General features: G+C 42.5%; 1 protein-coding gene across 1 annotated transcript; it reads left to right on the top strand.

Annotated features, from left to right (window-relative positions):
- Positions 1 to 8,413: 8,413 nt before the first annotated feature.
- LOC116507771 (C-C motif chemokine 5-like) lies at positions 8,414 to 10,570 on the top strand. Its single transcript, XM_032216100.1, has 3 exons — positions 8,414 to 8,486; positions 9,840 to 9,951; positions 10,474 to 10,570. The coding sequence occupies exons 1-3, from the start codon at positions 8,414 to 8,416 to the stop codon at positions 10,568 to 10,570; spliced, it is 282 nt and encodes a 93-aa protein (XP_032071991.1).
- Positions 10,571 to 26,056: the final 15,486 nt, after the last annotated feature.

Below are 26,056 nucleotides of genomic sequence, written 5' to 3'. Positions count from 1 at the left end.
ACTTTAGGTATACCAAGGTAGAAAAGCTGCCACATGTCAAGTAATTTACAGCAATTTAAATCTCACTTTCTCTATAGAGAATTGTGGAGAAGAAACTTGTTGGTTGTGCAACTCCCAGTCTAAACTGAAGCTTTCTAGTAATATGAGACATTTCCTGTGAGAAAAGTTATTTGTAATATATTTGGTTTCAGTTCTTGTTATAGTAATACATCAAAACTCATTGGCATCATGGAATAAATCTACACCTTTCCTTATATAGGACTGACACATTCTAGTACCAATAGCAATAGCAATAGCACTTACACTTACATACCACCATAGTACTTAGACCAGTGGTGGGATTCAATTTTTTTTTACTATTGGTTCTGTGGGCGTGGCTTGGTGGGTGTGCTGTGGCTTGGGGGCGTGGCTTGGGGACATGGCAGGGGAAGGATACTGTAAAATCTCCATTCCCTCCCCACTGCAGGGGAAGGTTACTGCAAAATTCCCCATTTCTTCCCAATCAGCTGGGACTTGGGAGGCAGAGAATAGATGGGGGCAGGGCCAGTCAGAGGTGATATTTACTGGTTATCCGAACTACTCGAGAGACCGCCTTCTGCCGATTACCTCCCTTCGACCCCTCAGATCGCACAGATTAGGCCTCCTCCGAATTCCATCCGCCAGTCAGTGCTGACTGGCGACTACGCGGAGGAGAGCCTTCTCAGTAGCAGCTCCGACCCTTTGGAACGATCTCCCCGTGGAGATTCGTACCCTCACCACCATCCAGACCTTCCGCATAGCCCTTAAGATCTGGCTATCCCGTCAGGCCTGGGGATAAGATCCTAATCCGCCCCACCTGAATGAATGTTGAATGAATGTTGAATGAATGTTGTGTTTTACTGTTTTATTTTATTTTATTCACATATTTTATGTTTTGTCTTGCACTCCTTCCCACGAATTGTAAGCCGCCCTGAGTCCCCTCAGGGAAAAGGGCGGCCTATAAATGACAAATAAAACTAAAACTAAACTAAAACTACTCAAAATTTCCACTACCGGTTCTCCAGAACTGATCAGAACCTGCTGAATATCACCTCTGGCTTAGACTTATATACCACTCTTTGAGCAGCTTACAATGTAAGCATAGTACAGATTTGAATTTCAAAATATAGAGGTTTACATGTAATTGCAAGAGTTAGGGCAAAGCCTGTTTTTGTGCTGTTGATGCAAACCCGGCTTCTAGGCCAAATGCAGAGGGAATGCAATCATAATCATGGCTTAATGAGTACCAGGGAAACCAAACTGGCCTACCAGAAAGATTAATTGAAGAACAGAAAAGAGACAGAGCAAGACAAAGTATTACATGGACAGTATACGCCTCACCTACCCTGCCCCCCACCCCTCAACAAAGCAGGCAAAGCAGATCATAACCTTGCAATGGCTAAGAACAGGAAAATTGAAGAAAGATCAGACAAGCTAATTCTGGTTACCCGAGATCAAAGCTGAACAACAAATGCATACAAAGCTACAACTGAGAAGACAGCAATAGACTGCAAATGCCACCTCTGCAAGGAAGATGGATGAGCCGAGGTGGCGCAGTGGTTAGAGTGCAGCACTGCAGGCTACTTCATCTGACTGCAGTTCTGCAGTTCGGCTGTTCAAATCTCACCGGCTCAAGGTTGACTCAGCCTTCCATCCTTCCGAGGTGGGTAAAATGAGGACCCGGATTGTTGGGGGCAATATGCTGACTCTGTAAACCGCTTAGAGAGGGCTGAAAGCCCTATGAAGCAGTATATAAGTCTAACTGCTATTGCTATTGCTATTGGAAGAACAATGGACTATCTAGTTAACTGCTGCAAGAAATTCACCTAGACCAACTACTACAGAAAAGGCATGACAAAGGAGCAACAATGGTACATTGGAATAACTGCAAGAATACCATTTGCATGCAAGAAAGAAATGGTGGAACCGTAAAATAAAGAAAGCAATAGAAAATGAAGATGTCAAAGTGCGCTGGGATTTTAGCATCCAAACAGATAAGCACCTGCCTCTTAACACTCCAGACTTAACCATTGTTGAAAAGAAACACAAAAAAAGTCTGCACAGTGGATGTTGCAGTACCTGGAGACAGCAGAAGAGAAGAGAAAGAACCAGAGAAAAATAACAAACCACAAAGACTTGCAAATAGAAATGCAACAATAATGGTAAAGGAAAGCAAAAAGAAAAGTGCCAATAGTAATAGTTACCTATCCAAAACCACTGGAGCACCACTTGAATACCAACAGCATTCATAAAATCACCACCAGTCAATTGCAAAAGGCAGATTTACTTGGAACAGTTTATATCCTGCAACACTACCTTTAACACCATCAAACAACAACATCTGCCTATCCCAGGTCCTTGGGGAAGGATCTGATTGGTGGACTAAAATGCCAAATCTAGTCTAAATATCTGGATGACTGATAGCAACCATAATAATAAATCTTACTAATTTGTTTTCTCTTGCTTATTATCATAATATACCTTGGACTATTTAATTATATTTTTATGTATGCTTATTATGATTTTTATAAAATAAAACACAATTTATTTTATATAATGAAAATCTATGAATACACACCCCCCCACACAAATTTTCATAGATTTTCAGGGGTGTAGGTATGCTGGTCTAGAGAGCCGAGGTGGCACAGTGGTTAAATGCAGCACTGCAGGCTACTTCAGCTGACTGCAGTTCTGCAGTTCGGCTGTTCAAATCTCACCGGCTCAGGGTTGACTCAGCCTTCCATCCTTCCGAGGTGGGTAAAATGAGGACCCGGATTGTTGGGAGCAATATGCTGACCCTGTAAACCACTTAGAGAGGGCTGAAAGCCCTATGAAGCGGTATATAAATCTAACTGCTATTGCTATTGCTATTGTCTTGTTGTATTTGGGTCTTTTCTCGTGTAAGATTGCTACACAGGATCTTACATGGGAAATCTTACATGGGAATCTTACATGGGAAAAGACCCGAATACAACACGACAAGCATATATATATGAATATATATAATTTTCCACTTTCTGTTCAACAGTTAATTAGAATCGTATTGTTCCCTCTCCCTCAAAGTATTTCACAAATGCCCTTACCCTCTCAGTTAATCTGCATTCTTGTTTCTTTCTCTTTCTCAGTATCCCTATTTCTCAGAACTGAGAATCTTTCTGAAAATCACTGAACCATATCTTTCAAACATCCTGGACCACCGAGGAACTATCTGAGGACTGGAAAAGTTCTGACGTAATTCCAATATTTTAAAAAAGGAGGAAAAAAATGGATCTAGGAAATATCAGCTTGACATCAATAGTCGGGAAATTATGGAAAAGATGATCAAGCAATTTATCTGCAAACAGAAACAAGCAAAGTTATTATTAGAAGCCAACATCTGTTTTTCAAAAACAGATCATGCCAAATAAACCTTATGGCATTATTTGAGAAAATGATTAAATGTGTGAACAAGAAGCAATGGGTGGAAACTAATCAAGGAGAGAAGCAACTTAGAACTGGGGAGAAATTTCCTGACAGAACAATTAATCAGTGGAACAGCTTGCCTCCAGAAGTTGTGAATGCCCCAGTACTGTTACAATAATAATACAATACAATAGCAGAGTTGGAAGGGACCTTGGAGGTCTTCTAGTCCAACCCCCTGCCTAGGCAGGAAACCCTATACAATTTCATACAAATGGCTATCCAACATCTTCTTAAAGACTTCCAGTGTTGGGGCATTCACAACTTCTGGAGGCAAGCTGTTCCACTGATTAATTGTTCTAACTGTCAGGAAATTTCTCCTCAGTTCTAAGTTGCTTCTCTCCTTGATTAGTTTCCACCCATTGTTTCTTGTTCTACCCTCAGGTGCCTTGGAGAATAGTTTGACTCCCTCTTCTTTGTGGCAACTTCTGAGATATTGGAACACTGCTATCATGTCTCCCCTAGTCCTTCTTTTCATTAAACCAGACATACCCAGTTCCTGCAACCGTTCGTCATATGTTTTAGTCTCCAGTCCCCTAATCATCTTTGTTGCTCTTCTCTGCACTCTTTCTAGAGTCTCCACATCTTTTTTGTATCGTAGTGGCCAAAATTGAATGCAGTGTTCCAAGTATGGCCTTACAAAGCAGTTTAAAGTGATACTAACATTTACATGATTTAATGCTATCCTCTTTTGTTTTTTTGCAGCTACAGCCTACTGTTGGCTCATAATTGAGAGGTTATCCACTACGATTCTTAGATTCTGGTAACAGTTACCACTATTGAACCAAGTATTACCTATTCTATATCTGTACATTTGGTTTTCTTGCCTAAGTACAAAATCTTACTTTTCTCACCAATGAATTGGATAGGACCTAGTGTTCAAGTCTGTCAAGATCCTTCTAGATCTTGAGCCTATCTTCTAAAGAAATGACTATTCCCTACAACTTGGTGTTGTCTACAAATTTGATGAGCACCCCTTCTATCCCCTCATCCAGATCATTTATGAAGATGTTGAAGAGTACTGGCTCCAAGACAGAACCTTTTGCTACCTCACAGCATGCTTCTCTCTATATAGATATACGTAGTTCTATTGAGGACTACACATTGGTCAGCCAATTATGAATCCATCTAGTGGTCACACTATCCCACATTTTTTTATCTTACCAAGAAATAGGTTGTGGTCTACTTTGTCAAATGCCTTACTGAAGTCCAAATATACTATGTTCACAACATTTCACTGATCCACACATTTAATCGTTTTCCAAATAATGCCATAAGGTTCATTTGGCATGATCTGTTTTTGACAAACAGATGTTGACTTCTAATAATAACTTTGCTTGTTTCTGTTTGCAGATAAATTGCTTGATCATCTTTTCCAAGATTTCCCGACTATTGATGTCAAGCTGATTGATATTTCCTGGATCAATTTTTTTCCTCCTTTTTTAAAATATTGGAATCACGTCAGATCTTTTCCAGTCCTCAGATAGTTCCTCGGTGGTCCAGGATGTTTGAAAGATATGGTTCAGTGGTTTTCAGAAATTTCTCCTCAGTTCTAGTTGCTTCTCTCCTTGATTAATTTCCACCCATTGCTTCTTGTTCTACCCTCAGGTGCCTTGGAGAATAGTTTGACTCCCTCTTCTTTGTGGCAACCCCTAAGATATTGGAACACTGCTATCATGTCTCCCCTAGTCCTTCTTTCTATTAAACTAGACATACCCAGTTCCTGCAACCGTTCTTCATATGTTTTAGTCTCCAGTCCCCTCATCATCTTTGTTGCTCTTCTCTGCACACTTTCTAGTGTCTCCACATCTTTTCTACATCGTGGTGACCAAAACTGAATGCAGTATTCCAAGTGTGGCCTTACCAAGGCATTATAAAGTGGTATTAACACTTCACATGATCTTATCCCTCTGTTTATGCAGCCTAGAACTGTGCTATCTTTTTTGGCAGCTGCTGCACACTCCTGGCTCATATTTAAATGCATTTCATTTTTGTTGCCTAAATGTAGAATCTTACTCTTTTCACCATTGAATTTCATTTTATTAGATAGTGCCCAATGTTCAAGTTTGTCAAGATCCTTCTGTATCATTAGTCTATCTTCTGAAGTGTTGGCTATTCCTGCCAGCTTGGTGTCATTTGCAAATTTGATGAGTTCCCCATTTATTCCCTCATCCAAATCATTGATGAAGATGTTGAAGAGTACTGGGCCTAAAACAGAGCTTGGGTTACTCCACTGCATACTTCCCTCCATGAAGATGCAGTTCTATTGAGGACTACACGTTGAGTGCGGTTGGTCAGCCAGTTACAAATCCATCTGGTGGTGATGCTATCCAAACCACATTCTTCTACTTTATCTAGTAGTAGGTTATGGTCTACCTTATCAAATGCCTTACTGAAGTCCAAGTAAACTATATTGACGACATTCCTCTGGTCCACTAATTTTGTCACATTATCAAAGAATGCAATAAGATTAGTCTGGCATGATCTGTTTTTGACAAACCCAGGTTGGCTTTTGGCTATTATTTCATTTGCGTATTCGTTGCATGATTATCTTTTGCAGAATCTTTCCTGGTATTGAGGTCAGGCTGATAGGTCTGTAGTTTCCTGGATCTGTTCCCCCCCCCCTCTTTTTTTGAAGTTGGGAACCACATCACCTCTTTTCTAGTCCTCTGGCAGTTCCCTTGTGCTCCAGGATCTCTGGAAGATATAGTTCAGTGGTTTTGAGATCTCATCTGCCAGTTCCTTCATAACCCTGGGGTGTAATTTGTTTGGTCCTGGTGATTTGAACTCGTCTAGGGTGGACAGGTGCTCACTTACCATTTTCTTCCCTATTTCAACTTGTGTTCCTAATCTGATTTTTGTGGTGCTGTTTTTGATAGGTTGGACTGTTTTATCCCTTTGTGTAAAGACAGATGCAAAACATGCTAAATAGTTCTGCTTTCTCCCTGTTGCTTGTCACCTTCTTGCCACTTTATCCCAGCAATGGACCAATTGTTTCCTTAACCTTTTTCTTGTTTTTAACATGTTGGAAGAAGCTTTTTTTTGTTATTTTTTACTTTTGTGGCAAGCCTTTCTTCATTGTGAGCCTTAGCTTTTCTCACTTTATCTTTACATGCTCGGGCTTTTTGCTGAGATTCTGCCTTAGTTGTGTCGCCTCTTTCCACTTTTTATACTTGAAAGTCTTTAAGAAGATGTTGGATAGCCATTTGTCTGGAACGGTATAGGGTTTCCTGCCTAGGCAGGGGTTTGGACTAGAAGACCTCCAAGGTCCCTTCTAACTCTGCTATTGTATTGTATTGTATCCTGGGGTCATGTGATCCCCTTTTGCGACCTTCTGACAACCAAAGTCATTAGGGAGGCCAGAGTCACAACAACCAGCTACTAATTTAACAACTACAGTGATTCACTTGACATCTGTGGCAAGAAAGGTAGTAAAACGGGGCAAAACTCACTTGTCTCAACAACAGAAATTTGGACTCAATTGTCATCATAAATTGAGGACTAATTTTAATTCTATCCATTGAGGGCAATATTCTTAACATTGGAGAAAATGTCCATATTTGTGTTGTTTCATAAAACCTAAAACAGAATGAGGAGAGGTCAGATGAGTAAGAACTATCTGAAAACTTTCAATTATTTTAGCTTGTGTTACAAGAACAGACACTGAAAATTAAAGACTTTGACAGATTTAAGTAGTCAACTTTGGATCTCAAAGGGAGCTCTAGTCCACATCTGATTTTTATCTTTGGCTGCCAAAATACACCCAGGGAACTCCCAGAGACAAGAAATCCCAACATGGTGAGCCTTGAATGGTGCAGAGGAATCCCTGTTTCACAGACAGAAGGCAGACAGAAATTTTAATTAAGACGGAAGATAAATCTGCTGTTGGTATGGAATTAATTAATGCAATTAAAATATTGGAATGTGCAGAGATGGATAGGCTCACGAAAGAATTAAAAGATAAAGAAGAATCTGAATATTACTCTGTATGGGATTTATGGCATAATTGGCTAGAGGAAATGGGAAAAAAGTAGGGAAGCAAAAAAGAAAAGAAGAAAGATCAAGAAATTAAAAAATAAGTATTAAACCGGAAAATGAATAAAAGGTAAAATTACAAAATAGACTGTAGCAAATAAATAATAGGAAATGGATATAAAATGAGTCAAATGTATATAAAGGTTGTTACATATAGAATGGAGAAAAAAGATGTATGAAATAATATAAATGCTAGTATGTATGTATTTACATGTACAGATAAAACAATCATAACAGTTATGTAAAACAAGTGTAATGGGTTGCAAAGATGTTATGTTTGCATAAACAAAATAAAAACTTTTTTTTGAAAGGAAGGTAAATCTGAACTGGTATCTGTTAGACCAAGAATGCTCTCTTGTTACAAATGCCTTATGTCTGGTTAGCTTCCCCATTGGTCTGTATCCTTCCTTGGTGTATTTGATAGAAGGATACATTTTTATTTAAATATATTGGTCCTTCTTTTGTATCATAAGGAGACTGTGTCAGCCATGACCTAAAAGGTAGTTTGTTTGTTTTTTTCATTTTTCTGTGACCACCATAAATGGAAGAAAAAAACCCTTTGGAATGATTTCATTCTTAGTTTTTGAGTATGGTTGCCATGCCACCAACCACTGAGAGATGTAGAAATAATCCTTTACAAGAAAAGATATTTTTGGCTACTTTCTATGGTTTGATGAGGTGTTCCCCTGAAACTTCTCTTTTTTTCAACTAACAATTGTTCCATGATATCAATTCTCACAACTGGTTTTCTGGTATTTTCCCCTTATGAGTAAAAACACATAAGCTTCCCTATGTATGTAACCAGAAAGTTGTATAAAAGGAGAGTGCTGGAATAGTGAGCACCAAACAAAAGAGGCACTATTTTCAGCACTCCTGAGTCTGCTCTTCAGCTCTGCTCATCATGAAGATCTCAGTGGTAGCCTTCATGTTTCTCTTTCTTGTGGTCTCCATCTCTCTGCCTGTAACTGATGCATGTGAGTTAACTTAGAGCTAAATGAATTTCAATCTGAACCTAACAAACAAATGTATAATTGTGGATGATGTATTTGATAGATAGCGTTTGATGAGGGATATTAATTGAAAGCAACACAGTTCTTCAGGAACATGTCTGAAAGTAACGTAGAAACATCTTTATAAGATTAGACAGCTATTGTATATCTTCATAATAGTGACATTTTAAAAGGCGCTAGTTCATTTCAAATAGAAATCACCCAGTGGTTAGGAATCTCAGTTTGGTATACTCTAAATTAATAGATTCTACAATCAGAGTTACTGATAAGCTAGATGTATTTAAAAAGAGCAACATTGACTGGAGTTTTCACCAAGGAGAATGGTTTTATTATAGGCTAGAAGCCATTCATATCTGTCTGTCTGTCTATATCTATCATATGTCTGCCTATCTGTCTGTATCTCTATTTCTCTACCTATCTGTCTGTCTGTCTACCATCCATCCAACCATCCATCCATTTCTATCTATCCATCCATCCATCCATCCATCCATCCATCCATCTATCATCTATCTATCTATCTATCTATCTATCTATCTATCTATCTATCTATCTATCTATCTATCTATCTATCTATCTATGTTTATCATCTGCCTCTCTCTCTATTTTTATCTCTATCAATCTCTCTATCTGTCTCGCTCTCGTATCTATCTATCTATCTATCTATCTATCTATCTATCTATCTATCTATCTATGTCTATCATCTATCTCTATTTTTATCTCTATCAATCTCTCTGTCTGTCTGTCTATCTGTCTCTCTCTCTAATCTATCTATCTATCTATCTATCTATCTATCTATCTATCTATCTATCTATCTATCTATCTATCTATCTATCAACTGGTGATGACTAAATTGAACCCCAATATGATGCAAACAATAGCTGTCTCATATGCAGTTCTTGAAATATGTTTAAATGTGCCATACAGATCACATTTTGCCTCTTGCTACCTTAATAGATGTCACTTCACTTTGAGAAAAATTTCTAGGGATAAAGAATACCACAAAGTAGGAGGAACATTGATCTTTCTGTTAGAAGATCAATGAATCTATTTTGAGTCATTAAACCAGGTGTCAAAACAAATTTTAAATAACAAGAAGACAAAAAAAGGGGAGGAAATCATATTTCCCAAACCCATTCCAGTCTTGTGATATTAGATGATTGTGGAACGTTCCAATGGAGCTGTGAGATTTAAATGTGTTCCATGAGATGATGAATGGTCAACCTGAGGAAACAGAGGTCTCAAAGTCCTTGTATAGAAAAGGCTGATATTTTATAATTGAGCTAAGCTAAATATTGACACATTTAACATCTCTTACAGTGGGCTTTGATTCAACCATCTGCTGCCTAAGTTACACCAAGAGAAAAATTCCGAAGCATCGTGTGAAAAGTTTTTTCTCCACCAGTGGGGCATGCCAACTGCCCGCTATAGTGTAAGTCTGGGAATTGGACAAAAGCTTAGGAAACAGTTGTCCTTTGCAGTTCCTTTAACAAATTAAAGTCTAAAAGTAGAGGCATAAGGCATAGAATGCTGAATGTACAGTAGAGAGATACTCCGCCTGTGTAAGGACTGAAACTTTTGAAGGTGTGTGTACCCTACTACAGTGTTTCCCAACCTTGGTGACTGATATATGGACCTCAACTCCCAGAATTCCCCAGTGAGCATGGATGAATGAGAAGTTCTGGGAGTTGAAGTCCACACATTTTAAAGTTCCAAGGTTGAGGAACACTGCCCTACTGTAGTATAGTATTATAAAATCCATTCATTACTCTGTAGCTAATAAATATGGTATCAATTAGAACCCAATCTGCTTTTCTAAATCCAGCCAATTGTTGTTGTTTTTGTATGTATTTAAACAAATTGTAGCTTACTGAACCCAACTGAATTGTACTATGTGAACCCAATTGGTGAAAATGTAGCTTAAATTGTAAAAAATCATCTTACTTTCTGATAGGTTTATTCTAAGGAACGATATGCCAGCCTGTGTTAACCCAGGAGAAGAATGGGTCACGAATATTGTGAGATATTTCAATGAAGAACGAAGATCTTAACTGCTGAGCTTCCACCATGTTGCCATACATTGAGATCAATAGAGAAGCTCCATCTGGGAAACAACTACATTAGAAGCTCAGCTGTGCCTTTATCACTCTGCCCATATATTCTGGCAATTCAGTGGCTGAACAGAGTCCCTGCCAGGAGATTCCCAGGTTAGAAGGCAGGAATTCCCTGGTCTTGTTATCCATACTCATGCTGTGGACTTGTATCCTCAACCCTTAAAGGACCTCTTTTCTTAGCTAAGTCTTCCAATTTCAGATCCTATTGTTCCCAAAATTAGTTTGAAAATTATTCTGCTTTATCCTGATGTGGCCGAAGACCAGGCATATTGCTCACCCAAAATGTTTGAAAGCTATACTCCTGAATGTAAAGAGCCAACCCCTCCCGTTCTTAAAAATCATCTCACTTTGAGTTCTAATGGTGCTGCTAAATTAAATGTGTTATTTAACTACTGAAATGTACACCAGTTCAGGACTATACTATACTATATGGAAAGTCCTAGAGCACCTCTCCAAATTGTAACTCCCAGAATGCTCTATGGGATATTATGAAAAGAAAGATGGACATTTGTTATAGAGATTTCATTAAACAGAGATTGAAATTGAGAGCAGACATTTCACAAGCTAGAGGCTTCAGTGTTTGTGAAAACTATTTTTGAATCCAGTTTGTGTTTATGTATATACTGATGTCAGGGGCATTTCACATCCTTATTTGAAACTGAATATGTGTTATTTCTATTCATATTGTATTTGTAATGATACATAGTTGTTAAAAGCTGTGTTCATAACAGAATTTATTAGCCTCCATATCCCAGGAAGATGTTTCTTGATACTTTCCAGAATAAAAATGTAATTTAATTTAATTTTGTCCATGTCTCTTTTGCTGAGTTTGTCCCTATACAGCGAGTCCCAAAATAATATGGTTTGCACCCTATGAACAAGTGCAGGGAAGGGAATTGGTCCAATGCTATAAAATTAGACATGGGGTACAACATCAAATGCAATTGCAGGTTCAAATTCAATGTCAGAGTTTCTTTTAGCCAAAACATTACCTGGAAATGTTCAGTGGTGCTTAACAAGATTTTTAGGTTGTCATCAGCGGTAACTAAGAAGAATCTGTTGCTTTTGTTACTGTAGCCCACCATAAAATATTCTGACTCTTTGTTGACTCTCTCTGTTGCAGTAGAATAAAGCATTAACATGGAACTTCAACTTTTTACTTTTCCTCAGTAATATAAGATAGTCATTTGTATCACAACAAATTATTCTAATCAGTGAAACCCAAAATCAAAGTTTCATTTTCTTCTATCTCAAGCACAAAATCCAGAAACAGTTCCCAAGTAGAAATAAAAGTATTTGTATTTTGATCAAAACAGTCAATTTAGCCATCTCTATCAACTCCATCAACTTCTGTAGCCATTTGTCCATGGTGGGAATTGAATGTCCTTCCATTTTTGGGCATGCAGTAGTCTTGCTGCCATCAACATATATAAAATCAAAGTTCCATTTTTTTCCTAAGTCTTTTTCCAGGGGTGGAGGGGAACGTTTCTGGTTTCAACTTTATCTTCATTTTTTTTCTTCCTCCCCTCCTCACTTGTCTTTCCCACTTTCCTCCCCAGTGTGTCTTACTATTTGCTTTTGTATTTTTGTATTTTATTCTATAATCCAGTAAAATGTTTAAATCCCCGGGGGAGGGGGGGGATTCTGAATCTTCCCGAAACAGTTGGGGTTTGTTTCTTTGATCCGCTACAATCTTTCCCAAGGATCAAATCCAGATTTCCAATGAAACTCCATAAATAGAAGCCTCAATGCTCACCACCCTCATCAGGTTCAAACACAGCTATGATAGAAGAGGAAGGGAACTTAAACATCCCTTCTAGGATATTCTAGGGTTCCTCAGGAGCCATAATAATATAGCAGACAGTAAAAAGGTAAAGGTTCTCTTTGCACATATGTGCCAGTCATTCCTGACTCTAGGGAGCGGTGCTCATCTTCATTTCTAAGTTGAAGAGCCAAGGCTGTCCGAAGACATCTCTGTGGTCATGTGGCCGGCATGACTAAACCCCGAAGGCGCATGGAACACTGTTACCTTCCCACCAAAGGTGGTCCCTATTTTTCTACTTGCATTTTATACATGCTTTCAAACTGCTAGGTTGGCAGAAACTGGGACAAATAATGGGAGCTCACTCGATTACGCGGCGCTAGGGATTTGAACCGCTGAACTGCCAACCTTCTGATCGACAAGCTTAGCCACTGAGTCACCGCGTCCCTCCTATAGCAGACATTAGAAAGAAATTTTATTCCCTTTATGTTTATATATTGACGTTTTTAATCTAGCTGCCTATCCCAACATTGATCATATTTCCAATAAACTAATCAAAGAGTGCAAAAGCAAATTGACCAATACCTTTTAAATAAATAAAGTGTTCGAAGACTTCAGCTAGTCCAGAATGCAGCCGCGCGAGCGATTGTGGGTGCACCTAGGTATACCCACGTTACACCTATCCTCCGCAAGCTGCACTGGCTGCCCATTGGTCTCCAGACTCGCTTCAAGGTGCTAGTCACTACTTATAAAGCCCTACATGGCATCGGACCTGGGTACCTGAGAGACCGTCTCCTGCCAATTACCTCCCAAAGACCGATTCGATCGCACAGGCTTGGCCTTCTCCGGGTTCCATCTGCCAGCCAATGCCGGCTGGCGACCCCCCGGGGGAGAGCCTTATCTGTTGCTGCTCCGGCCCTCTGGAACGAGCTCCCCGTGGAGATCCGGACCCTTACTACCCTCCCGGCCTTCCGTAAAGCTACTAAGTCCTGGCTGTTCCGGCAGGCTGGGGGTTGTTGAAGTACCCACCCCCATTTCAATTGTGACTGTTGTGGATTTTTAATATTGTTTGTATTGTCTTATTTATTCCCCCCCCCCTGTTTATTGTGAGCTGCCCGGAGTCCTTCGGGAGTGGGCGGCATACAAAACCAATAAATCTAAACCTAAACCTAAATAAATAAACCACTTGTATTTACTTTATATGTAACACAACTGCATGACACATTGAATAAATTGCATTTATATTCAGCTTGTTCTGCCAAGATTTCCTGGTGTCCGCATTGCAAAATTTTTGGCAGTATGTGTGTGTGTGTGTGAATGTTTGGGAAACTGGGTTTACTCAACATACTTAATGAGATTAGTTAAAAACCCAGCAGCTGTATTTGCACAAGCTGATGTTTTGGTTAGTTTTAACCTTAGTCAGTTGTTTTGTTGCTGGATGTGTTGCTCAAAATCAAAGTCTACATGGTTGCTTAGTTTATCAGTATATTGTGAGAACACAGTACTTCCATTAATTTGGCTAATTATGTGTTTCTCCGAGGATCACATCCAACACTCTTAGGAAGTCCATCTAGTTTAAGGCTGCACTGGCGTAGTTATCAGATAACAATCCAAGGAAGCTATTGGTTCTTCTCAGAAAACATAAAAGATTTTCTCACTTTTCTAGGCTCCTAAATATTTCCCAGACACTTGCTTCTGACTTTAGCTTTCCTTCCTATGGTTAGAAACAGGCTCTTCCCCTTCCAAAGGAGCTTCTATTATGCCCAATTGACCCTTCCTGGTAGAGATAGTGTCTTGCATCTCTTCCTTAAGTTCTTCTTACAGCTCTGTTAACACAACATGCTTCCCTTGATTATTGAATTAACCCATGTTCTGAGACTGCACAGTATATTGAATCATAAATCAAAATTATAAATCATATAATCTCATAAAACTAAGATTAGCACATGCCAGAGTGAATATTTTTTAAGCCTAGAACTTTGGTCTATGGCTGATGTAGTTATGAGTGCTGTGGACATGTAGCCTATGGTTGTATGATTCCGTTCTATGATTCCAATTCTATGATCTCAAGTAGGATGCTTTTATTTGTAGTTTCCCCATTTCTGCCCACTGCTGCTGCTTTTTTCCTTGTATGAAAACCCCAGGAAGGTGGAGAAATACCAGCACAATGTCTTTTAATTGGTAGTGTTAGGAGCTGTCAATGTGAAAATACCAGAGCTGTAAAAGAGATAGGGCAGAAACGTAAGTTATTCTCTACACCACAGGCTCCAAGTCTTAGTACAGGTAGTTCTTGACTTAATAGAATAGAGCAGAGCAGAGCAGAGCAGAACAGAATTGGAAGGGAGCTTGGAGGTCTTCTAGTCCAACCCCCTGCCTGGACAGCAAACCCTAAACCATTTCAGACAAATAGTTATCCAACATCTTCTTAAAAACGTCCACTGTTGGAGCATTCACAACTTCTGGAGGCAACTAGTTCCACTGATTAATTGTTCTCACTGTTCAGGAAATTTCTCCTTAGTTCTAAGTTGCTGCTCTCCTTGATTAGTTTCCACCCATTGCTTCTTGTTCTGCCCTCAGGGGCCTTGGAGAATAGCTTGACTTGCAACCAATCATTTAGTGACCATTCAAAGTTACAAGATGACTGAAAAAAGTGACTTATGACCATTTTTCACACGGCAATCTCCAGGGTCACATGATCAAAATCCAGGTATTTGGTAGCTGGCATGTATGCATGATAGTTTTGCTGACCAGGGGTGGGGTGGGTGGGTCACATAATAACAAAAGATCTTACCCTTATAAACCACACCACAGTGCTTTATAGCACTCTCTGAGTGGTTTATAAAGTCAGCATCTGGGTCCTCACTTTAACAACCTCGGAATCACCATTTGTAATCACCTTCCCAGCCAGCTTCTGACAAGCAAAGTCAATGGGGGAAGCCTGATTTGTTTAATGACAGCATGATTCACTTAACAACTGCATTGATTGGCTTAACAACTGTGGCAAAAAGGTCATAAAATGGAGCAAAATTCACTTAACAACCACCTGGCTTAGCAACAGAAATTTTGGGTTTGGTTGAGGTCATAAGTCAAGCACTTCCTGTATCCAGGGGTGGGCTGCTACAAGTTTGCCTGGGTTCGGGAAAACTTGTAGCTAACATCATGGTTGATTTGGAGAACCTCCAAATCCCACCCCGACTGGCCCTGCCCACCACACCCCTCCCAGAAGTCTCCACATGGGGCCCATTTTGGATGTGAGGTTAGTGCAGGGCCAGTGTGGAGGCTGGAGGGGGGGGGGGAAATGGGCCTCCTGGAAGTTCTGGAAGGCTGGAAATGGGCCTCAAGAGCCTGGGGGAGGCAGTTTTTACCCTCCCAGAGGCTTGAGGAAAGCCTCTGGAGCAGAAGTGTGTTGCTGCTGCTGTTGCTGCCAGTTTGTCACGCCCCACTCCACTCCATAATTAGGAAAGAAGACTAAGAGACTCCATGGGTTGGAAATCCAAAGTACTTTTACTAATTATAAATGGTAAGCGAGCAGTAGTGAAGCAAGATCTGAATAATATGGCGCGAAAGCAATTGATATATAGGAAAACCCGTTCCCCCCCCTTAGGATCAAAGCTCCGGTCCAATCATAAGTCCTTCAAATGTCAGGTGTGAGATAACTTCAAAAAGACAGGCCGAAGATGGAATGTGTAGGCCGTTGATGCAGGCGGGAAACACGTACGCATGCGTAATCCCAACGACTGGTACATCCTAGAACATTCCTCCAGCACATCAATTAAATCCCTCCCACATACACGCCCCCCCCTTCCCGTTTCATGGCAGCTGAAGCAACAGCAAAGCAGAAGCTGACATCCGGCCGTCCCCCGGAAAAAGGCTGTCAGGCCTGGAAGAAAAACAAACAAAACAGACAAATAACAAAACAAATGAAAAAGGGAGGGGAGAGAAGTCAAGGCTTGTCGGGATAAGAAGCATAAAATTTCTGGAGTAAGCGGGGCGCACGAACGTGGGACTTATCAACCCATTCCGTGTGGGAGGGGGGAAAATGTTTCCAAGCCACAAGGTATTGGATGCGATTACGGTGCCTACGGGAATCAAGAATGTCACGAATTTCAAAATGATGTTCCCCATCCACAAGTAACGGAGCAGGCGGAGGGTCATCTGTGGGCCTTAGGTTGGACACCCGAACTGGTTTGATGAGGTTAATGTGGAACACTGGGTGGATACGGTTGAGATGCTTGGGCAATTGCAAACGAACAGAAACAGGATTGATAACTTTCACAATTGGGAAAGGGCCAACATACTTGGGACCCAATTTCTTCGATTTTTGTGTAGTACGCAAGAATTTCGTGGACAAATACACTAAATCTCCAACGTGGTACTCATAGGGCTGAGAGCGTTTCTTATCAGCCTGCTTCTTATGAGCCTTATGGGCAGCGTCCAAGGTGGAAAGAGTCAGGGGCCAAAGGCGACTGAGACGTTCACTCCAGTCCGCAACGGAAGGAACCTGAGGCTGGGCCGTAGGCAGTTCGGGAATAGGAACAAAATCCTGGCCGTAAACGACCCGGAAAGGGGTGAAACCCGTACTGGAGTGAACCGAATTGTTATAGGCCACTTCAGCATGTGGTAATAAGTCAACCCAATCGTCCTGTTGATAATTGATAAAACAACGTAAATATTGTTCAAGGACGGAATTAGTACGTTCACAGCCGCCATTAGTCTGAGGATGGTAGGCGGAGCTAAGGCCTTGGGCGGAACCAATGCGTGCGAGGAACTCCTTCCAAAATTTAGATGTGAATTGGACTCCACGATCGGAGATAATACGGTCGGGAACCCCATGTAACCGGTAGATGTGGGAAAGAAATAATTTAGCCAACGCCTTGGCGGAAGGAATTTTGTGGCAAGGCACGAAATGAACTTGCTTGGAAAATAAATCAGTGACCACCCAGATGACGGTGTGCCCCTGGCTCTCGGGGAGCTCAACAATAAAGTCCATAGAAATCTCCTTCCAAGGTGCAACCGGGCGGGCGACAGACTGTAGAAGTCCCTGCGGTTTCCCCGGCGGCTTTTTGGCGGCAGCGCAAACTGGGCAACTGGCCACATAAAGTTCAATGTCCTTTTTTAAAGAAGGCCACCAGAATTGTCTCTTTACGAGGTGCAAAGTCTTGACGAACCCAAAATGACCCGCCATCCTGGAGTCATGAGCGCGACGAAGGACGACAAGTCGTAGGGAAGCGGGGACGTATAATTTAGCACCAATCCACGGTAGATCGTCCCTCATGGTGCACTCGTCCCGATGGGTCAGGAACCAGTCGTCTTGAGGAAGAGCCGCTTTGAGGTCAGAAAGTAGATCGTGAGGCACTTCCTCCTGAGCTTTGGTCTGTTGACGTGTGAGTACCGGAGCTGCCAAGAGCGGTTGGACGATACTCAGTTTGGAACAATTATACTGAGGTAATCGGGACAAAGCATCGGCCATGAAGTTCTTTCCACCCGGGATATACTTTAGAGTGAAATTGAAACGGTTAAAATATTGGGCCCAACGCATCTGTTTGGGGGAGAGACGACGAGGTGTGCGTAACGCTTCCAAGTTCTTGTGGTCAGTCCACACCTCAAATGGGTGTTTAGAGCCTTCGAGGAAATGGCGCCAAGTAGCGAGGGCCCAACGGACCGCAAAAGCCTCCTTCTCCCAAACCGCCCAGCGCCGCTCTGTGTCAGTGAGTTTACGTGAGGTGTACGCGCAAGGCTGTAAGTTACCTTGGTCATTGGCTTGTAGCAGAACGGCCCCAACGGCGACATCACTGGCATCCGCCTGGACGACGAAAGGCTGGTTGAGATCAGGATGTTTAAGAACTGGTTCAGCGGCAAAAAGGCGTTTAAGTTTTTCGAATGCCGCCTGGCATTCCATGGTCCAGTCCAAAGGCTTATTGGGTTTAGGCTTCGGGTCGCCTTTAGTCTTGAGTAAATTAGTAATAGGGAGAGCAATGTTGGCAAAAGAGGGGATAAATTGACGGTAGAAATTAGCGAAACCCAAAAATTTTTGCAACTGTTTACGAGTTTTGGGTGCGTCCCACTCAGTGACCGCCTTCACTTTTTCAGGGTCCATTTCAACGCCATCAGAGGAGATACGGTAGCCCAGATAGTCAATAGTCGTTTGGTGAAACTCGCACTTAGACAATTTGGCATACAGGTTGGCAGCACGGAGTTTTTTCAAAACAGTGCGCACCAGATTGACGTGGTGGTCGTAAGAGCGAGTATAAATGAGGATATCGTCCAGATATACGATAACGCCCTTATAGAGATGATCGTGCAGGATCTCATTAATAAATTGCATGAACACAGCAGGAGCCCCCTGTAGGCCAAAAGGCATAACTCGGAACTGGAAACAACCAAGAGGGCAGTTGAATGCGGTCTTCCATTCGTCCCCTTCCTTAATGCGTACTCTATAGTAAGCTTCTCGCAGGTCCAATTTTGTGAAGATGCGGCCCTTCCCCAGTTGCGCTAACAAGTCCTTCATCAATGGCAGTGGGTAGAGGTTTTGAGTACAGATCGCGTTAAGGTTGCGAAAGTCACAGCATAAACGAAGAGACCCATCTTTCTTTTCACGAAATAGTACAGGGGCAGCCACTTTGGGTCGAGCCGGTTCAATGAACCCACGTTTCAAATTTTTGTCAATGAAAGAACGCATCTCCTCCATTTCCCTGGGTGACATGGAGTAAATGCGGGGTTTTGGGAGTTTGACCCCGGGTAAAATGTCAATGGAGCAATCAGTAGGCCTGTGGGGGGGTAGAATGTCCGAAGATTGCTCGCTGAAGACATCCTTAAGATCCAAATATTCTTTCGGGATTTTGTCCTCTCCTGCAATCCTCTCCTGCCCTCTAGCGGCTACTTCAGGAACGTTAGTGACGTCAGGTCGGTCCGGAGAGCCCTCCCCCACTGGAGGCACCTTCGAGCGAACACGCAAGCGGCCTGTCCGCCAATTTATGTGAGGGTTCCACTTTCGGAGCCATGGGATGCCCAAAATGAGTGGCCTGTCCATGCCAGGCGCGACCACAAAAGAGATTAATTCAGTATGCGTACCCATCCTCATTTCCAAAGGCTCAGTAAAAAAATGGGCGCCCCCCCCCCCGCAATCGATCCATCTATTTGGCAAAACACAATCGGGGTTTTCAAAGTGCGCAATTTGATGCCCAATTTTTCTACCATGGCGGGATTGATCATGGATCGGGAACAGCCGGAATCAAGTAAAGCTAGGAGGGTGGCAGGGGTCCCCTCAGGAGGAACTTTTAATTCAATAGGGATGAGAAGGGGCCCCTTGTTTGAACTCACCCAGCGAGGCGATGTGTCGTCATCAGAGTCCTCAGAAGAAGAGGAGTTAGCATCTGCGTCATCCTTTAATGGCTGGGCAAAAGGAGGGGGGTTGGTTTCCCCAGCGAACGCTGTCTCCTTCTTCTTCTTTTCAGAGCCTCTGGCAGGCTTGTCATCACGTCTGGGAGGGGGTTGGGCAGAGAGAGGCAGTTTAGCCCGACATTCGGGGGCGGTGTGCCCAAGCTTGCCACAACGAAAGCATGTTAACGGTCTGGAGGAGCCAGAAGGGGGCCCTCTCGCGTCGCCTCGGCGTTTGGAAAACGATTGCGTAGTAGGAGGGGGGAGGGACCTGGCAGCCCTCTCTTTCCGCTTCCTTCTTTCTTCTGTGGCATAACGCAGACGGATTAAGTCAAGCTCGGCGTCTGCAGCATGCTCAAACCACGTGATTAAGCGTCTTGGCAGGTTACGATTGACACATTGTTGATAAATGTCTGCGTTCAACCCTTCAGCAAATCTGTCCAGAAGGGCGTCCTCCCCCCATCCTCTCATGTATTGTGAGAGACACTGAAATTCCTGGATGTATTGGGCGACAGGTCTATCGTCTTGGTCGAAGGTTAAAAACTTCAATTTGTTCCGCTTCTCAGTTAATGGGTCATCAAAACGTTGGCGGAAAGCCTCCATAAAACGGTTGAAATTCCCCAAGAGGGGAGAGCCAGACATGTGCAAAGCAGTCGACCATGTAGCCGCCTCACCATCCAAAGATAAAAGAATCATTCTGACCCTTAAAGTGTCAGATTCAAAGTCCCGGCCATAAATTTCCATGTAGTTAAACACCTGCATAAGAAAGGAGGGAAGGCTAGTAGAATCCCCCTTAAAACGTACAGGCAAGGGAGGGATTTTAGCCATTCGATGTCTTCGGGGGGGAGGCTGGGGGGGAGGTCCTCTTTGATCAGCGAAACCTCTAGCCGCAGGGGGAGACACGGGCCGAGGGGGGGGTGGGGGAGAATCCTGGCGTGGGTAACGTTGCCAGTTTCTCCAGTCTCTTTCCTCCTCCCCCCTTCTCCCTTCCAAAAATGTTTGACCCCAATAATCAGGTAATTCACTCCGCTGGGGTTTTCTCATCGGGCCCCGGTGCTGATAGCCTCTCCATTCTCCTTCATCGCCCCCTCTGCTTTCCCCACAGTACCTTTGGCTCCAATAGTCAGGGACTTCACTCGCCTGAAGTTTTCTCACAGCACCTGGCTCCAGCGAAGTTTGTGGAGGTGGTCTTTGGGTGAGCCCAGCATTCCAGCTTGTCTCTATCTCTCTTTGCCCCGCTGACATTGACCAACGGGGTGGGGGGGAAGGTTCAGGCTGACTGGAAATTTGCAGTTGAAATAAATCTTCGTGCAAAGGTCGGTCAGACGGGCTGGGCTGGTGTAAAGAAAGGTCGGGAGGTCCTAGTTCACTGGAATCCCCTCCAGCTGCGCCCTCCTCCTCTCTGGTCGGAGAAGACATTCTTTCCCTTCTCGGTAGACGTAAATCTCCTGGAAAGGGATATTATTCAGATCTTGCTTCTTGTCACGCCCCACTCCACTCCATAATTAGGAAAGAAGACTAAGAGACTCCATGGGTTGGAAATCCAAAGTACTTTTACTAATTATAAATGGTAAGCGAGCAGTAGTGAAGCAAGATCTGAATAATATGGCGCGAAAGCAATTGATATATAGGAAAACCCGTTCCCCCCCCTTAGGATCAAAGCTCCGGTCCAATCATAAGTCCTTCAAATGTCAGGTGTGAGATAACTTCAAAAAGACAGGCCGAAGATGGAATGTGTAGGCCGTTGATGCAGGCGGGAAACACGTACGCATGCGTAATCCCAACGACTGGTACATCCTAGAACATTCCTCCAGCACATCAATTAAATCCCTCCCACATACACGCCCCCCCCTTCCCGTTTCATGGCAGCTGAAGCAACAGCAAAGCAGAAGCTGACACAGTTCTCTTTGCACACGCTTTGTGCACTTTGCACGTGCGTACAGTTGACTGTAAATTGTTCTGCGCCTGTGCAGAACATGAAAAAAATACTAAAAAAACACCGGGGAACTGGTTCAGGGGCGTGGCCAGCCTGTGTTGCTGCCGGTTCTGCGACCAAGGCCAAAATACCATTACCTGTTCACCCAAACCGGTGCGAACTGGTAGCAACCCACCTCTGCTCCAGAGCCTGGGGAAGGTGAAAACGGACCCTCTGCCATGGTGCAGGAGGCCGACTATGCCACACCCACCATGGCCACGCCCACCCAGCAACCAGGCAGAGAACCTGTTGTTGAAATTTTTGAAGCCCACCCCTGCCTGTATCTTCTTTCCTTTGGGGCAAGAGTACAGGCTGGCTGGGGAATTCTGGGAGTTGAAGTCCGGACATCTTCAAGTTGCCAAGGTTGAGAAACACTGTCTTAGACTCTTCCTGCTATTCCCCAAGACCCTTAATTTTAGCTACAAAGTGCAGATGAAAACTGGAAAAAAATGTAAGTTGGCCTAAGCACACTTAAAATCAGAAACTGAATCTTTTTTTTAAAATTGAAACCGAACCTTCCCTATGGGTGACATCATGCTGTTGGCACCTTCTGCAAAACCTCAGTTGCCGAAACCAAAAACCAAAAATGAAGTGTGCAAAAACCGCACCGGCTGCAAAATGTTGTCTGGAATCTTTTTTAAAAGGGGGTCACAGCCCAATCCCCCCATTTCTGCTCATCCAAGAAGTGACTAAGTGAATTCTGTATCTGCTTCTTCTTCCTTTACCAAGAAGCAGGCAGCCCACCTCCTCACTCTTCCCCCCTCCGTCCACCTTAAAAAAACAAATCACCCGGAAAGCAATATTATTACATTACTGGGAAATTCCAGGCAGGATCTTTAAAAAGCTTAATCAGCCTGACATATATTTAGGCTATTGAAAGAAAGTCAGCTGCTGTGCTTTGAGGCATTTTTCTTTTAATTCCTTTTGTCTCTTCCTTCTTGTTTCTCTTGTGGTCAATTGTGGTCTACTCAAGAGCCATGAAAAAGAGAAGCTTATCCTACATGTCATTTCTTTTTAGACAGAGATACATATGACCATGGAAAGCCTTTCCTGAATTGCGCAAAATATTATGAAATATATGTCAGGGATATGAAGCCTGCTAAATGGAATATTGCCCAGAAATTGTCTGATAAGGCAATTCTTCTCTCCTACCAACCCATTGAAAATTGATGGGAAGGCTCCATATACTTTTACAATACAATACAATAGCAGAGTTAGAAGGGACCTTGGAAGTCTTCTAGTCCAACCCCCTGTCTACGCAGGAAACCTTATACCATTTCAGACAAATGGCTATCCAACATCTTCTTAAAGACTTCTAGTATTGGGGCATTCACAACTTCTGGAGGCAAGCTGTTCCACTGATTAATTGTTCTAACTGTCAGGAAATTTCTCTTCAGTTCTAAGTTGCTTCTCTCCTTGATTAGTTTCCACCATTGCTTTGTGTTCTACCCTCAGGTGATTTGGAGAATAGGTTGACTCCCTCTTCTTTGAGGCAACCCCTGAGATATTGGAACACTGCTATCGTGTCTCCCCTAGTCCTTCTTTTCATTAAGCTAGACATACCCAGTTCCTGCAACCGTTCTTCATACTGTATGTTTTAGTCTCCAGTCCGCTAATCATCTTTGTTGCTCTTCTCTGCACTCTTTCTAGAGTCTCCACATCTTTTCTACATTGTGGCGACCAAAGCTGAATGCAATATTCCAAGTGTGGCCTTACCAAGGCAATATAAAGTGGTATCAACACTTCATGTGATCTTGATTCTATCCCTCTGTTTATGAAGTCCAGAACTGTGTTGGCTTTTTTGGTAGTTGCTGCACACTGCTGGCTCATATTTAAATGGTTGTCCACTAGGACTCCAAGATCCCTCTCACAGTTACTACTATTGAGCAAGGTACCACCTATACTGTACCTGTGCATTTTCTTGAACCTTTTCCCATGTCCCGGAATGCAAGAGTTTCTTTGGGGATTCATTAAGAACTGGTTCTGTATTCTTTTCAAAAGGAGTAAACAAAGAGCCCTCCCTTCCAAATAAAGTCTTTTTTTAAATAAAATAATGATAAATAGATAAATGATACATTAATCCACAGCATTATTCCTACTTGTTCTTTTTAATTTGGGAAAAGCAGAAATGTTTCAGCTGTTTTTCCTTCTATCCTTTCAGACTGCAGGGCAGATACCATCAATTCTCTTGGGAACAAATTGACTTGGAAGAGTTTACTTAAACAGAGACACAGGAGATCATGGCAAGACAGATGATATGTGGTGCGTAGTTTGGCTGCTGTTTTTCTTTCAGGAGAAAAATGAGGTCGGGTATTAACTTGCTTCCAAGGAATCAAACGTTTCTTCAGTTATTTTAAAACAGGATCCAGTCTGGCTTGGTCACTGGGACCAGAGGCTAAGTCTTCTGCACTTTTGAACTACTGTTGGAGCCCCTCCTCAGGGAACTTCTCTCTCACCAGCACATGTGCTTTGGGGTCTTCTATGCATAGTATCTGTGTAGTGCTTTAACTATTGAAAAGCCTACTACGTCTTGAAAAGTGCTGGGCTCTTTGAAAAGAAACTTCTCCAGATGGAACATAAAAGTTTGTACAGATAGTCCTTGACTTACAACTGGTTGTTTAGCAGGGGTGGGATTCAGCTGGTTCAGATCGGTTCAGGTGAACCGGTAACTCCGACGATCAGGTGGGCCCCAATGGTGGGTTGCCAATTTTTTTACTACTGGTTTGGGTGTGCTCCCGCGCATGCGCAGAAGCGTCTGGGTGGGTGGGCAGAGCCTTCCAGCACCACCACTACTGGTTCACCCGATCAGGGCCGAACCAGCAGCAACTCACCTCTGATGGGCCCACCTGCCCATCCCTACGCTTTACTTACCTATATCCTCTCACTGACTCGCATGGCAGAATGGATTGCCATGCCTCAGCTGTGTTACTCCCCAGAGGTAACATGGAAGGTAAATTTTGTTAAAACTGCACCCATCTGCGGAGCCCGCAATCACCGAACTGGTTGTTAAACCGGCAGGATCCCACCACTGTTGCTTATTTGAAGTTAGGACTACCTACGTAGGGGCTACTTATGATCTGGATTTGAATTTCTGATGGTAGGGACACACACACCCTGCCTTTTGATTGAGGAAAGCAAAGGATGAGAGAGGATGCATTTGAGTTCGTGACTGACAGGTTTTGCCATCAAGTCAGGGTGACCGAGATCATCAGATCGTCATCACCTGCTCTAACAAGCTCTTGGAATAAAATATATATGGGAGAGTTTCACTGTTTACTGGTCTTTTTTTTTCCATTTGCCATCCCTGGAAATTGTAAGAAAAGGTTTAGAATCTGTCTTAATTTTAAAATTATTTTAAATACTTAAATTGAATTGTTGAATACTCTCTTAGCAAGTTGGCTCACAGTGAGTTGGCCCTGGCGTAGAGGTGGTATTAATCAGGTTCTGACCAGTTCTGGAGAACCAGTAGCGGAAATTTTGACCACCTTCGACTAACCTCACCCCCCATTTATTCTCTGCCTCCTGAGTCCCAGTTGATCAGGAGGAAATGGGGATTTTGCAGCATCCTTCCCTTGACATGCCCACTAAGCTATCACTACTCCATGCCCACAGAACCGGCAGTAAGTTGGTTGCAGTGAGTTGTCCCACACTGATTTCTGTTAAACTAGATGTATGTCCTTTTGTTATGCTGCTCCTGCTCCTATCTTTTTATTTACATTATCCTGAACAAGAGAATTCTCCTTTTTTCTCAATTAATCTTTCATGACTCCAGGATTTGGATGATTCAAGCAAGCTTCCCTGACCAATACTCTAAACTAAGGATCCAGCTGAGAGATAGATTGAAAGATCCCCAACACTAATTTTAAAATGTTTGGTTTGAGAGCCTCATCTAATCCAAACCAGCTGATTAACTGAAACAGGAGATTCATTCTGAGGGGTTCTTATTATAACACATATCTCAAAGAATGTGACTCATTTTTTGAGGATGGCCTAAATTGTTGACGAAACTCACAACGTTTAAACTATATTTAAATACCTTTCTGGAAAAGTTTATAGTGACAATCCTTAAAAATTAACTTAGCAAATTCAATAGTTTATCCTTCTTTCCTTCTTTTTTATCCCCCTTCTTTCCTTCTTTTTTCCCTTCCCTTCTCTCATTTCTCCTTTCCTTTCCTCCCCTCCCCTCCCCTCTTTTTTCTTCACATGACTTTTGCTGCCAAGCTAATGGTCAAGCCCCCAATCTATCATCAAGCCATCAACTTTCGTTCAGTCACTCTTTATCCAATCCACTTCACAGTATTATTATGAT

This window comes from Thamnophis elegans, chromosome 4 (genome assembly GCF_009769535.1).
Source record: "Thamnophis elegans isolate rThaEle1 chromosome 4, rThaEle1.pri, whole genome shotgun sequence".
Taxonomy (NCBI): Eukaryota; Metazoa; Chordata; class Lepidosauria; order Squamata; family Colubridae; genus Thamnophis; species Thamnophis elegans.
This window is presented reverse-complemented; position numbering and strand designations above follow the sequence as displayed.

Coding starts and splice junctions, on each gene's coding strand:
- LOC116507771 (XM_032216100.1), top strand. CDS start 8,414: ATGAAGATCTCAGTGGTAGCCTTCATGTTTCTCTTTCTTGTGGTCTCC. Junction 8,487..9,839: donor TCTGCCTGTAACTGATGCAT/GTGAGTTAACTT, acceptor CATCTCTTACAG/TGGGCTTTGATTCAACCATC. Junction 9,952..10,473: donor TGCCAACTGCCCGCTATAGT/GTAAGTCTGGGA, acceptor ACTTTCTGATAG/GTTTATTCTAAGGAACGATA.